The sequence below is a fragment of the Apostichopus japonicus genome, chromosome 13 (assembly GCF_037975245.1).
Source record: "Apostichopus japonicus isolate 1M-3 chromosome 13, ASM3797524v1, whole genome shotgun sequence".
Lineage (NCBI taxonomy): Eukaryota > Metazoa > Echinodermata > Holothuroidea > Aspidochirotida > Stichopodidae > Apostichopus > Apostichopus japonicus.
Window position 1 is genome coordinate 4,879,892 of NC_092573.1, and position 15,620 is coordinate 4,895,511.

Below are 15,620 nucleotides of genomic sequence, written 5' to 3' on the forward strand. Positions count from 1 at the left end.
TTAACTTGATAGGTCAAAATATACCCGAGAGTTTATCTAGCTGAACAAAGACTCACTGTATTACCAAGTCTCACTGCACATATTGCTGCATTAGGTAGAAGTTAGATTATCACGGTAATGGACTAGTCTGAATCATCGAGAGCACACACATAAGAGTCATGCATATTTTAACCTAACTTTTGTGTTCTAGTATGTAATGACGAAACGGTTGATAATGTAAAGAGGCTAATATGCTCTGGAGCAAGACTGATAAAAAGAAATTAACTCATCGTTCCTCGCATGGGAACTGATTCTATTTTTATCTCTTCCTCCTGTTCATCTTTGTCTTTAATACATTATATAAAACAAGTTGTGTAATGCAAGTGGCTAATCGATGAGCTTGTAAGTTGTTCGTCGTTATTCTTTTAAACGATTTTTGTATTTCTTTCAAAAGGCTTACGGTTTCTGTTTGTTGACAGTATATGTCCAGAGCGTTTAAGGTTTCTGAGTATGCGATACGAGACTGCTGGTTACCTGTTCATATTTCACAATTTGACGTCACATCGCAATTCTTCTTGTTCTTATCTTCATTCATTTATTAAACTTTAACAGACTACACGATCGTCAGTATAGACCATTAATTTCTATAAGTCTCTAAATCTCTGCTGATTGTTTGCCCGCTGGCGAATTATTCAGAGAGATTGAAGAAGTGTAACAGGGGTATGACTTAAAGTCTTCCTAAGTATTTACCTATTTAAAACTGATGTCTTGTGTGGACTTGTTATTCCTGGTCATAAGCGATTTGGGATATGGCTTGGTTTCGAAGCAACTTCACCATTATAATACGTCGGATGAGGGTGTTATGTGGCATTCTGGGAACAGAAATGGGTGCGATAACTACAAGTATTGTGATTCACTAAACTGAACCTTTTTTTTCACCTTTTTTTCTTTTGCTCCAGCCTGAGTGTTCTAAAGATAAAATGCACTGAACACATCTTCCAATCCAATTAAATGTTACGCCTCATGCGCGTAAACTTATACCCAAAGCAGTCTTATTGTGGTAGACTAAAGAACAGCTGTATTTAAGTCACAATGCTGCATTTCTCTTACAATTAAACAGTTTACCTAGGTCTCAATATCAACACCGGCCTGATAACGATTATGGTGTTTCGGTGAGGGATCATAAACCCATGGAGAAACCATATAAATAAATATAAATGTCCAATCATGCAGGGATACCCTATTGGGTTAGTTGTATTTATTTGGCATCGATAAGACCGAGTTTGTCTTTGTGAGTAGACTTTGAAGCTATCGTTTTTCTCAAAGTATCAATAGACTCTCAGCAGAGGTTTTATAGCTTATTTGGTTGATAAATGCAGGACTTGTCGGTTTTCTAAGCTATTTATGGTATTATAACATTACCAAGAGAGCAATGGGGAGCTTTTATTACCTTAATCCCGCAGACTGGTATAAGGACTTCGATCTAGTCAGGCATTGCCGTATCTAACTAAAACAGTCTACAGGATTCATCTGAGCGTTTATTGTAAACTGTCGGATCAAAAGCTAAACTCACCAATGATGTGAAACACGACACAATTGCAAATAAGAAACCAAGGATTATGATATGTCAATTTTCTTTATTGCAGTATATCTGATGTGGCACTGTATTTGACCTAACCCGTTCCACCGTTTGCTTTGAGTAAAATGATAACATCAAACTTTTTGGCGTATACCTTTCCTTTAAGTCCATGCGATCAACACACCAAACTAATTCTACCATTACGTTATATGCTACACATTCCACACTTTAAATATATGTAAAGGCATTACTGAAAATGTAAAGAACGAAAACTGTATTGGTTTCTCTAGATATGTAAAACGTCACCCTGCAGTTTTATTTCTTCTTACTTTTACGGTTCAATAATGGGGTAAAAACATGAATTAATCAGTAATACCCTGTATGATAGGGTATATTCATTACTCTGTTGCGTAGAATTGAGAAAATATGTTTAAAATGATATGAAAATGACTTGCCACATTTCAAATGGTATCACAAAATAAGAAAAATAATCTGCGTTTTTCCAAAGCATATAGTTGTTTGATTTCATTAAGTTGTATTCCAGCTTGTAATATATTTTGGTTTGTATAATTTAACAAATCCTTGAAACAAATTATTGCATTTATCTTTGAAATAAATAATTTTACTTTACATTAATTTATATCATAGCACACTTTAATATATGTAAAGTCATTACTGTAACTATAACTTCAGAGAAATAAACCCGAAATTGGTTATATATAAAAATTTCACGACAGGCACTGAGTTTCTAACTTGAATAAGTGTTTCAATATTTTTGAATAATGCAATTCAATGCAGTGTACTTTTAGATTTAGAAAGTCATGCACTACAAGAAGAGAGTAATTGTTCGTTTTGAGGAATATTGGGTTTGTCTCTTGTGCTTTTTAACTTTCGCGCGTTTCTTATTGCTGTCATAGTATCAAACTTGTAGAGAACTCAGTGGGATATCTCTTACTACTAACCGTTAGCAAACATATTAACTTTATATTCATTATATTATTATCATTTGAAGGAATAAAACACACCTCGAAATAAAAATATATATGCATGTGATTGTAAAGAAAAGCTAAAAATTATTATTATGCATCACTCAAAACTTAGATAATTCCCTGAATGTTCTTTAGTACTATAACATTAATGTTAAAAATTGTGATTTATACTGCATTTTTCTTTGTTAAAAATAAAGATTTCGAAACTTAATTTCGTTACTTGCGGACACGATTTAACAGATTCATTTCAGTCTGTAAAGATACAAAAAATGAAAATTGAAAAGAGTATTAACAATTTCAGAGCAACGTTGTAAGATGGATAAAAAAGAATGGTAATTTGTAATTGTTTTCGAAATCTAATGTCATACAACTTAGAAGATGAAGATATATTTACATACCTTCATGTATACAAAGCATTATAAAATGTTCTATTCTGTCTTTAAAATGACAGACATAACAAATTGCAACCAGTTTCTCCTTCAAGAGGGGAAATGACGTCGATTGAGAGAAAGAAGTCACGTGTGAAGTTCATCTAATACATTAAAAAATAACAAAATTCAGTTTTAAAATCTCAGAACCTCGTTAACAGTATGCAGTTTTATCACACCAGCAGCATACTATAGTAGACCTACAACGCACAATCCATAACCCACCATGCTGATTCACTGATATTTAGTAGTTAGCCATTTCAGTATTATGTATATACATAATATATATATATATATATATATATATATATATATATATATATATATATATATATATATATGTGTATATATATATGTGTATATATATATATATATGTATATGATATATATGTGTGTATATATATATATATGTATATGATATATATGTATATATATATATATATATATATATTTATATATATATATATATTTGTATATATATATATAAATATATATATATTTGTATATATATATATATATATATAAATATATATATATATATATATATATATATATATATATATATATATATATATATATATATATATATGACTATGATGTGCTGGATTCAGTAATTATGAATTTTCGACATCATGTCAAGCAGAGTATGTATAATGCAAAAGGATATGGCATCGCAGTGAGTGTTTGAAATTATTTCCCCTAATTAAAAAATCATTTACTCTTATGAGACGTGTTGATAAGTGCCACTTCTGAGAAAGATCACCTTCAGCATAAATAAATCAATATCAACAGACAACACAGCTGTCATTCAACCACTAAAAACCGTCTCTACAACGTGACATTGGCAAATAACACACCAACAATATCCATAACATCTGCAATGCCTCAATTGTATAGACATACACTAATTAAAATTTACAATTCTTATAGAACATCATAGCCTGTCTTGCTAGAATGAAATTTGAGTGCATTGAAATGCTAATAAATGTTGTTACACACGTCAGTGCAGACGCTCCTTCAAATGAAAAGGCAGAGAAATGAATACCGCGTAACAAATGTTATATAGCACAACACTTGCATGTACTTATTACTTTCAGCCCCCCCCCCACCCCCACCTCACCTAAAATATATGACAGTTATGAAGAGTAATCCGTACAGTAACGTTGTTAATAAGATAAGGCCATGTCTGCATATAATTAACAAGAACGATTACGTGATTAACAAAACACTGACCAACATCGAAATAGTAAAAACCCTGTGTACAATTTAGATGCAGCATCAATAATACGACCAATGTCTTAGTCGTATGTTATTGCTATTCAATTGTGATAAACATTTAATTAAAACTAAACAATCAACCCTGTAGATGAAAGCCATAGACGTAAATTCAGTGTTTAATACCCGATCTTACAATACTAATACCAAGCCACTTTTATTTCTCTCTATCTCTTTATTTATGTTTTATTCTTTATTAGAGAGGCTGTTGTGATTACGGTACAAACAGTAGATAATTTAAGACAAAATATAGAAAGGTGTTAATTATGTTCGATAAATCCGTTAATATCTGGTAAAGGGTGTATAAGACGAGAGTGATTATTATGTGAATCAAAAACATTGAACCTAGGTGCTCAAAACACTTTATTTAATTTTTTTTTATTATTATTTTTTTTTTTATAGGAAATGCACTTCAGCAAAGCATAAAGTACTGTATTTTACACATAAGAAAGGGCATGCTTTACTAATTTATTGATTAATTGATTTTTGATATGTAAAAGTAACATCAATGTTCAAACAAGGACTCTTTTGAGGTGCATTTTTATGAAGTATTAGACGTTGAACGAAATACCAGTATGATACTGCATTTTGTTTATAATGATACATCTTACTCTTCCTCCACATACAGTCAAATGAAAAAAAGACCCTGAGTTTTGTAATAATTCAACCTTGAAGAAAAAATAGAAATTTCTCAGTGACATGCTATAAAGTACATGTTCTTCTAAATTAGCAAGTCTCTTCATTAAAGCGGAGAAATTCCTGTTAATGAAAAAAGGCATAGTTAAATTATCTATTTACATCAAAGAATTTAAAAACTGTTACATAACTGTTTCCGCCTACACCACACTCATTTCACAAAAGGCTATCATGCTGAATACTACAAAAGTACAATTGAAAGATGTTTTCACACAATGATTATTGCTTGAACCAAAAATATCTGTTTGTTAAAAACCATTTTATTAGATTAATATTTTCAGAGTCTAAGGCTTTACGGAGAATACTCCTGATATAAGCTTCTACTTGTATTTTGCTATATATTACTTCCACTTTGTAATTCATATTGTCTCTATATATATATATATAGTAAATGTAATTGAATGATATATTCCGGTAGTAGATATAATAAAACCTTATTTTGAAAGGCAAAGTATTCCTCACTGTCAGTTGAATATCCCAGATTCAAATATCTTGCTACCTCCTGGATATATAATTGCTACAATGTAACCCAGTTGACCAGCTAAATATTGCCCTTAGGAAGTGAAGCACAGTAAGCCCCTTACATATCTGTGCAAAGGCTGATATAATGTGTCTTGTTCATTTTATCTTTGAAACAAGACACATTTGGAATGTTTGCTTAGCCATCAATATTCTCTGCATTTACAATTTCATCAAAATGCAATTATTTTTGTAGAAAAATTACTTTCCTCTGTGGATAAATGATTTAAATATTAGAAAGACAAACTAAAGACGCTTTATTCTGCTCAAGTGCCCTAATGACATGATTCACTCTGTTGGTACCAGATGCAATCACAATATATCACCAAATTTAAACAAAAAATCGTGACTCTGTCATACAAAATGCTATGACAATGTGTGGGTGTTGATCTAAAGTTGAAGCACATTTCTAGTAATTTTGCTAATAAAAATAAGCTTTAACCACCTGGAGATACATTTCAAATGATACAATAATAATCCCGGCCAGTGCCTTCACTTAATGGCACTAGCATATGTCAAGGATAACATTTCAATATATAGCCACCTCCAGTTGATTAAACCTCATGTTTTGAATTGCTCTTTGCGGTCCAATCCCTATTGTATCTCTCACTGATTACTGCCTGATCTAATTTCACCTAATTATACATAACATTGTAGTTCCATGTTGACAATTTACGTGTCATATTTCGTACTCTCTTTCACAATCTTAGGGAACTAAGCCTTCAGTTGACTTTACTTTCAAATTAAAAGTAAAAACATGACAACACAAATGTTCTGTCCAGATGGAAAAATCCACCATAAGAATCAAGAGACCAAGATGAAAACAAATATATTATAACTGTGAGGATAATAGTTTTTGTGATGGCTTGATGGTATTTGCTTAATAATTCAGACTATTGTGAAACATAAATGTCAATAATTGTTCCTGTGATTTCCGACATGAACCTCATGGGTCTAACTCTTCAGTTGCCTTCAAGTAGGGATGAAACATCTGTACTGGGAAATTCATCCTTCAACACAATTGCAAAACAGTCTTGAATTACAATAACGACTAGAGTTTAGTCAACTTTCTTGGCAGGGTATTTGAAAAGTAGATAAAATTGTAGAAGGCTGGAACATACTCCAGGAAGTGACGGTATCTATGGACAAATGAAAACAAACATCAGTTACAAGCATCTTAGTAATCTAAACTGAAAAACATTACATACTTAATACAAATAAGGAAGATATGAAATAATATGTAAATTCATAGGAGATCAAAGCTGTGTCATGTAACTCATACTGATCAAAATCTGTAAGTTTTAGTTTGTCCAAAATATTTTATAAATTTATGAATAGACTTTGTCAAAACTTTTCTCAATAACACTGAAAATTAGTGCAATATATCTGTCTTACCATAATGGGGTATAAAACAATGGTGTATAAAATTTGACAAGTAAGATAAAAATCCAATTTTTCAGTATTGCACTGGTCAGTTCCTCTAATCATACACACAATTATTATGAGTGTCTTATTGCTTACTAGTACTTACACACACTACACAGGGACGTAGCCAGGGGGGGAGCAGGGGGAGCGACCGCTCCCCCCCTTTCAGTGTCGATTTTTTTTTTAAACTGTCGTTTTTTAGCATGGTATTTGTCAGTGCTCTTTTGATCTTGAATACTCGTCAGCTCCGTTAACTCGATTGTAATCGTAGTAACATTCACGCCTACTGATTCAACTACTTACTTAGTTTGGCAGATGCAATTAGCTAAATTTAGCTTATAGCCAATTACAAGCCTACAGTTGGCCACTGCGTTATAAAATACATATTGCCTACCTAACCGCACTCTATGGAATGTCACGAACTGTATGCACAACAACGTCGACAACGTTCGTTCAATGAGTCGTCCTAAGTTGTTGCACGAACAACATGTTATGAAGCTAAGCTAGCAATCGTACGTGATACGCACTTCCTATAAATAATTATTACACTGCTAATACACTGCGATAACGATGTTTGTTTTTAGGCCACTGCATATCTGGCTGTATTACAAAATACGAAATTTTATATAGACCATCAGTTAAGTTCGTCAAATGTATTAAAGTCCAGAGATTGGACAATAAACAAGAATCATCCTACTGGAAAACTTGTAAAAGAGCACTATGTTTGTCTTTCTGATATATTATGTAAAAGAACGTGTAAAAGAATTTAAACAGGAAAAAAAATCTGCTGATACTGATATTATATGATCAGGGCGTAGCCAGTATGTAGCACGATAGTTTCATTCAACACTCTACCCCCGAAAAAGACTATAGGATCCGATCTTGTCAGTTTTTTAACATGTAGTTAAGAACCCGTTTATGCAGATAATATTTCAGTTGAGAAAACACTTGAGAAATTTGCATCAGATGGCAATCGTCGGATAGCTCTCGCCTTCTCTTATTAGGCTAACTTAAACATTTACTAGCTACAGTTGTATCAAAGACATTTCTGGACTATCTTTGTATCTACAAGTATCAGAAGTTGAAAAGTAAGACTACTCTGTACATGTACCTTGAAGGGCGGCGGAACCGGGGGGCACAGGGGCAAGTACCCCCCACTTTTCCTCAGGTTAAAAATGTGCCCTTTTTCTACATAAAACTTGTACTCTTGATCACCTTATTAGGTCAGCGATATTTCAGTAAGAGATCTAATCCTAATTTAGAACTATCAGGGGCGTAGCCAGTATGTAGCACTGTAGGCCCGGGCCTACACTTTTTTTGGCCAAGTTATCTTTTTTATTAAAACACCCATAATTCAAATCCATAAGCTTGCTGGACGAGTTTAAGAGTCTAGACAGGAAAAACTATTGAAATGAACGTAGCAAGATTATGGCTAAATTAGGTGACCTATTCTTCTGCCATCTAGGCTGTCATTCATATCGTGTGCCGTTTCATTCAATACTCTACCCGCCGAAAAAGACTAGGATACGATCTTGTCAGTTTTTTAACATCTACTTAAGAACCCGTTTACGCAGATAAAATTTCAGTTGAGAACATTCCACAGTCAAATAAGCCTATCGTTGATTAACAGACTTTATATGTATAGAGCTGCAGCACTTTGTTGCCTGTTGTTGTCACGATCGGCGTTCCAAGTTCCAAAACAGCTTTTTCGATAAACATTTACTAGCTACAGTTGTATCAAAGACAAATACTGGCTATGGTTGTATCAAAGACATTTCTGGCTTATCTTTGTATCTACAAGTATCAGAAGTTGAAAAGTAAGACTACTAAGACGGGGGGGGGGGGGGGGGGCGTTGATGGAGTGATGTGTATACGCAAATAAGATAATACAATAAGATTTATAAAGGGTACTAAATATCAGGCTGCATCAGTCCAATCGAATTTCTGCAAAGTGCCCTTTGACATCGGTGCCCCCCCCCCCAGGTTAAAAGTGCTTCCGCCGCCCTTGTGTAACTTGCTAATTTTAAAACATTATGTATTATTGAATTACGTACTATTTTAACTCGTTTGTTTTTAGGGTTTAAAAGTGATATTGAATGAGGTGTCTCAAGTTAGCAAGAGGCCAGGGAACCAGAATGAACACTAGGGAAGGGCCGTTTCCGGCCATCTGGGAGGTTTGTAAAACCAAAAATTTTCTTGTACGCTCCGCGCCAACCGATGGTGGCGCTCCGCTCAGATAGTCGTGCCTATAACTTTGAAAATCCATATCAATCGCAAAAAGTGCTCCCCCCCTTTCAAATTCCTGGCTACGTCGCTGACACTACATACAAAGGTTTATTACATGTATGTGTGTGAGGTTCCTCACCAAATAGAGCGCTAAGTAGTAAGTACTATGTATTTAATCCATCGCAATATTTTCTCATGTATGAGAAACAGTTTCATGCAACTCAAAGGTTCACATCCACATATCCATGAGTGAATAAACTGTACTGGAATGAGGATTCAGTGTGATAAGGAAGTAGCTTGCTTTGTCAATACTTTGTAAAATGAATAAAAACAATAAAATGTCGCTACCAACATATATACTTTAGTTATGACCTAGATGCATAATGGACATGATTTACTGCATGCAAAATCCTCCCATGACCTTCAGTTTTATATACTTTAGTTTTATATACTTTAGTTATGACCTGGGTGTACATTGGACATGATTTACTGCATGCAAAATCCTTCCATGACCTTCAGTTTTCAGCCAGGGTTCTAGTATTCAGTGATTGTCACTAAAATTGACTTCATAATTTATAGGTAGCACAGGAATGTCAGGGTACGTGATTTCTCAGGGGAGACCTCTAAGAGGTGTCTCACATTACCATCAACAACATGTACAGTAACTTACTATGACATTTACACATCTACTGCAGTATAATAAGTGATGCACATCTTTATGGAACGCAAAAAGGGCAAAATCAAACAACAACAACGTTTATTACAATGATGACTATATAAATTCAAATGACGACGACGTGATTTGATGTAATGATGTTATACTTATGTGCAATAACGACATAAATGTATACAGCAGCTACGTAAAATAGTATAACAACGACGCAAAAGTATACATTAATATCGTATTTCAGTATGACAACGTCATTCTTTTCTGTAATGTAATCGTTAATTATTTTATTGACGGGTAAACCGCATATGATAACAGCATAAACACACGTGAAGCCTACGTAAGCTGCACTGATAACAAGCTGAGGACAGATGATGACGGCGCTATTTCACTTAACGTAATAAAGATATACATCGACGTGGTAGATCGCTACGACGACAACTTTTCAAACAACAACTTTTAATCCAACAGCATAAATTCATGCAACAACGTAATATCATGCAACGATGGCGCGCTTCTACGTTTTGAACTGGATTCTATAATTTGAACCAGATCCGAATAAGCGGGTCTGCTTTGAGCCAGAGCCCTTTCCGTATACGTTTCGAACTAAATGTGGTCGTTACCGTTGTTTCCGTGCACGAATTGCGGATCACTTCACAAGAGGATTTCTTACGGCAAAGGTATTATATTCGAGAATGTCAGAAGAAATAAGAAATAAGTTGAGGGGTTTAATTGAGAGAGGATTGAAAAACGCAGAAATTGCAGATTATTTAGAGGTGTCGGAAAGGAAAGTGAAATCTCTTCGCAAGGAATATGGATTGAGGAAAATGGATCTATTGAATGATATAAGCGGTGAGTCATATCCATGGTATTCTTCTATCATTCTGGTAGTCTATTCCGTCAAACAAAAAGAAATGCCTATATGTTAATTTAATTAGTATCATACTGTGTCGTTTGATGTTTGCAACTTACCACACTGGTTGATGAATATATACACATATAAATTATGTAGGCCTTTGGCCTAACTTTCTTTTAGGATATGTTCCCGTTGGTCGATATTTGGCGGTTGTGAGGTTTATCTTATTCTTGTGTGTACGGTGGTACTGCGAATCACTGTACATTAGTAAGGTCACTTTTCATTAATTTGTCTGCACGGGTCACAGTGAGCTGGTCTGAGCTGTATGTATGGGCCTACTACTTCTACTTTCCACATGCATACCGATCCAACCATCTCTCAACTAATAATTAACGATACATGCATTTATTGTTCCATAAATCTATTAGTCATAATTGCTCTGACACCGATATTGTTTATGATAATACTCTCTATACTGACACCTGATATCCGGGTGTTTTGTTGGCTAACGGCAATTAATATTAAATTGTACCATCCATTGTATCAAATACTTAATGTATTTCTCTTCGGATTATCAAAAGTCAAATAACATTATTTTAAATGATAGATAAAGATGTGACATGTGCACGTATTTCTCCATACAGACAACGATCTTGATGAAGCCATTGTTGCTGTAGTGGGGCGTCATCCAAACTACGGGGAGAAGATGATCCGTGGTAACCTGATTGCTAATAGGATCAACGTGTCACGCGACAGGATCAGAGAATCAATGAAGAGGGTTGATCCTGCGGGTAAACTTTTTTTACTTACGAGATGTCGAAAATTAAATAGTTTAGATATGTGTATTTATATGAAGCCTACCATCATAGAAATGTTACGAGTAAAAACCAGTCTGAAGTTCAAAATTCGTTGTGCTACACGTAAACAAATTCAATTCAATTCAAATGCAAATAAACTTGATTAAGCAACAAAAATGGTCAATTAAATGCTCGCAATAAGACAATACAATGATAAGATGGAATAAGAATAATACAAATAGTATATACATGAAAATACGCAAAAAGGATACCATACTATGAAATGCTATATTAATTTAATAGGAAAATAAGAATTCAAACTATTAAGATAAATAAGAATTGCAACTGATTGAAGGAAAAAGAATCAAAACTCTCGAAAATGGTCAAACTATAAGAATCGAAACTAACAGGAATTTAAACCTAAATATGAAAACATAAAAAAAAAACCAATACGACAGTCTAACAGCAGGATCTGCACGTGTTTACTTTGCTGACAGCTCTGAGGGGTGTGCACAGAACTAAGGCATTAGATCCAAAACCCAACCAACTATAAGACTAATACCAAAAAACCAACCATAGCGTAGCCACGGTCCGCCACATATTTCTAAGCCCCCCCCCCCCCCCCAATGAAAAAGTTTGTCTTAAGACTTGGGGTAAAAAAAAATTAAAATGTGCAACAAATGTATCATATGCCTGTATGTATTTTTACTCAATTCATTCTAGTTTTAAGTTACAGAAAACAAGTTATTTATTATTTTGTCGTTCTACATGTTAAAGATGTAGCGCAATTTAAAGGCCATGGCTATATTCATATTCGCAAGTACGCCAAATAGAGGACGACTTTTCATTGCAGAACTAAGGGAAATATCCATCGCATTACAGCAAATCCGTCTACCCCAAACGGGATTTCTATCTTAAAATTGTATGGTTAATAGTAAATGCTGTTGGTAAAGACAATGGTCCCTCTATGAATTATAGAAATGACATGTCATGTAAGTTCAAATGGTTTCAAGGAATTCCATTGATTCTTAATGGTGGGCGGGGCTTGACACTAAATGTACACACACAAGTTCAAAATCGTATGTCCGATCGGCCCCATACTTTGTGCAATGGTGCATCATTGATAGGTTCGTGCTCCTATGGCATCAATAAAGTTTTGTAACGTTGATTTCTGGCTCCTCTGGACCTCGGAATGAGAAGTTAATAATTATATGAGACAGCACTAATAACGACAAGACAAAAATTTCTGCGGGGGCAGTTGACTAGTTTATTTAGAATCAATTTCGTTCTCTGCTTAACGATTTCAGGCTACGTACTATTTACAAGGTTTCACAATTACTAATGGAGCACACAAATAGGCGTTGACCGGTGGATGTCACAAATATATCTATCTTTGTAATCTAATCTCGATCCTTACATGAGAAGGACTTCACATCATCTCGTCATTAACTTCGTTAGATTAAAATACTTTTAGCATTTGTTAGCTTTGCCATGTGCTAAAAGAAATGCTACATACAATTTAAATATTAAATATATCACAAAGTATCGCTCAATGCTAACATTGATAGTGTAACCGATGAAGAATACTTTCAAGAAATATGCATATTTCTTACAATTCTTTAAAGAACTTACCGCTTCACTGATGAAATCAGCGTGTAAACATGAACACTAATAACGTATGTGTCGAACCAACATAATAGTTACAATATTTGCCTTTTTCCAGCTTATCAATTAATACAACCAAGGTAGATGCGTATATACCATACTCGTAATCCGATATATTTTATTATTTCATCCTTATAACTATCAGGTGTTGAATTTCGAAGAAGAATCTCCTTACATCGTCGGGTGTACAGCGTTCCTGGCCCTAATTATCTTTGGCACATTGACGGGAACCATAAACTAATTAGGTAAATAATTAACTTATGAAACTGGATTAACTTATCGTAAGGACATTTACCACCTTTGTTCATCATAGTTCACATTGCCGTCGCCCTACTCTTTTAAGAAAGGGACACCGTAGAACCCCACATAACATAAAGGGCATGAATTTTGTTTTAGAAATTAATGTTCCTAGATAAAGGTAGCATACGCAAGTCAACCTGTTCATCAACATCACCTCATTACACATCTCATTTATGGGAAAATGATGTGTGTGCGAATATTTCACACAATCGGCATGACAACCCATATTCTCTCCATTGGTGACGTCAGTTTAAGTAATCCTATATAACATATACGCGAATCCCTGATATTGTACAGTCGTGTGACGAATGTTTACATAAGGGGAGATCCCAGCCGACTATGACAGTATATTCCGAGTATAGCAGAATTTTCTGCATGTTATTAAAGAGTGTCAATTTGCCAAATAAAATCTGCGATACCATGTAAACATTTACAAACCAATTTCAATGTGACAAGATTGTCCATTCGGCTTTAGCTAATTGCCCCTTTTTTTCGTATTTAGATGGCGCCTTGTGATCCATGGTGGAATTGACGGATACAGTCGGATGCCAGTGTTTCTAAACTGCGCAAACAACAACAAGGCCCAGACGATGTTTGATGCTTTCAAGATGGGTGTCATCGAGTTCGGGTTACCAAAGCAAGTACGATCGGACAAGGGCGGGGAAAATGTTCTTGTTTGCTCTTTTATGTTGCACCATCCGTTAAGACGAGATAACGCTGGATCATTCATTACAGGGAGGAGTGTCCACAATCAACGAATTGAACGATTTTGGAGGGACTTGTTTACAGTATGCTATATTTAACAATTACTAACATCAATGTTTTTTAATACACTTAATAAATACACGTATACCTTTAGTGGGTTGAATGGTATCCATGAATAACTAACCAAGATACAGTGCAATCAAGCTATCATTGATTATTAAATTAATCATGTAACCCAATATGTGCGCAAATTGTGTAAAAATAATACAAAACAATTATATTTACCAACTTCTGTAAATCATACGTGAGCGAACAAAATGTGAGCCACCGGTAAGAGGTATTTACCCCCCCCCCCCTACCCGAATGATATGCTGAAGCTGCACATGTATCCGTGTTTGGCCTTCGCTATATGTTTAAAATATCAGCCGACAGGAAAACTTTGGAGCAAAATATTTTAAAAATTGAGGTTTTGGCACAATGAAACTACAGCTCTCCTAATAAATATCTTTGTCACATGCAAATGTTCGCCAGGTTCTAGCCCTGTGATGTTCCATACCTTCAAACTGACATTAATTAATTAATTCTCTCACAGGGATGCGTCAGTAAATTTTACAACTTATTCTACAAAATGGAAGACGCAGAGGTTCTTTCGTGTGACGAAGAGGTGGATCTGGCAGCGCTTCATTATGTATTTTTGCCAATAATAAGGGACCATCTGGAAAGTTTCCGACAAAGTTTCATCCACCATAAGATCCGCACGGAAGGTAACAGTTCACCGTTGCAACTTTGGCAAACAGCAGTTGATGACGGATTTCCTATTGACTTTATTGAAGAGGTGAATATGGCTCCTAACACACGCATAATATATATATATATATATATATATATATATATATATATATATATTTACATATATTTATATCTATATTTATATATTTATATAAAAAAATTCTTACTGCAGGCTGACCTTTACACATACGGCAACGTATCTCCTCAACCAGATCAGAACAACCATGCACATGCCGTCAATGTCCCCGGTGGTCTTCAATTTACTGAAGAGCAACAAACCCGATTGCGGCAAGAGTTACAGGTCACAGAGGTGGAACTACATAGCGAGGAAGGCCAACTCGCGTACTACAACGTCGTTCGAGAGTTCATTCACAATATTACACAATAAGACTGCTCAACGAAACAGCAATTTGTGTCATTGTTTTCATTGTAATTATATATATATATATATATATATATATATATATATATATATATATATATATATATATATATATATATATATAATGAGTTGGGAAAATGTAAAAAATAGAACAGAGAATAAACTAACAATACTAGTTCTGCTTTTATTGACATATTTGCCTGACCATCAAACATGACTCAAACCAACTAGAAGTCATTTTGATATACAGAAATGAATGTGTAGCGAGTAGAATGACAGATTTATTTATAGTCAATAAATAGAGAACAAAAAAAACCCAGAAAAATTACACTTCACTATATAC

The 15,620-nt window shown here is 34.3% G+C and overlaps 2 protein-coding genes across 3 annotated transcripts in view; one reads left to right on the top strand and one right to left on the bottom strand.

Moving 5' to 3' along the window:
- Nucleotides 1–3,548: 3,548 nt before the first annotated feature.
- LOC139978478 (sugar transporter SWEET1-like) overlaps nt 3,549–15,620 on the bottom strand; it is a 47,114-nt gene continuing 35,042 nt past the window's right edge. Inside the window, exon 6 of one of the 2 annotated variants that reach the window (XM_071988744.1) lies at nt 3,549–6,604. In XM_071988744.1, coding sequence (XP_071844845.1) covers nt 6,524–6,604 — 81 coding nt within the window. In that variant the 3' untranslated portion in view covers nt 3,549–6,523. The remainder of the gene's footprint in view (nt 6,605–15,620) is intronic. The other variant, XM_071988743.1, reaches the window with a different exon arrangement.
- LOC139978477 (uncharacterized) lies at nt 9,826–15,372 on the top strand. Its single transcript, XM_071988742.1, has 6 exons — nt 9,826–10,635; nt 11,284–11,430; nt 13,247–13,346; nt 13,904–14,189; nt 14,699–14,941; nt 15,068–15,372. The coding sequence occupies exons 1-6, from the start codon at nt 10,479–10,481 to the stop codon at nt 15,281–15,283; spliced, it is 1,149 nt and encodes a 382-aa protein (XP_071844843.1). The 5' UTR covers nt 9,826–10,478; the 3' UTR covers nt 15,284–15,372.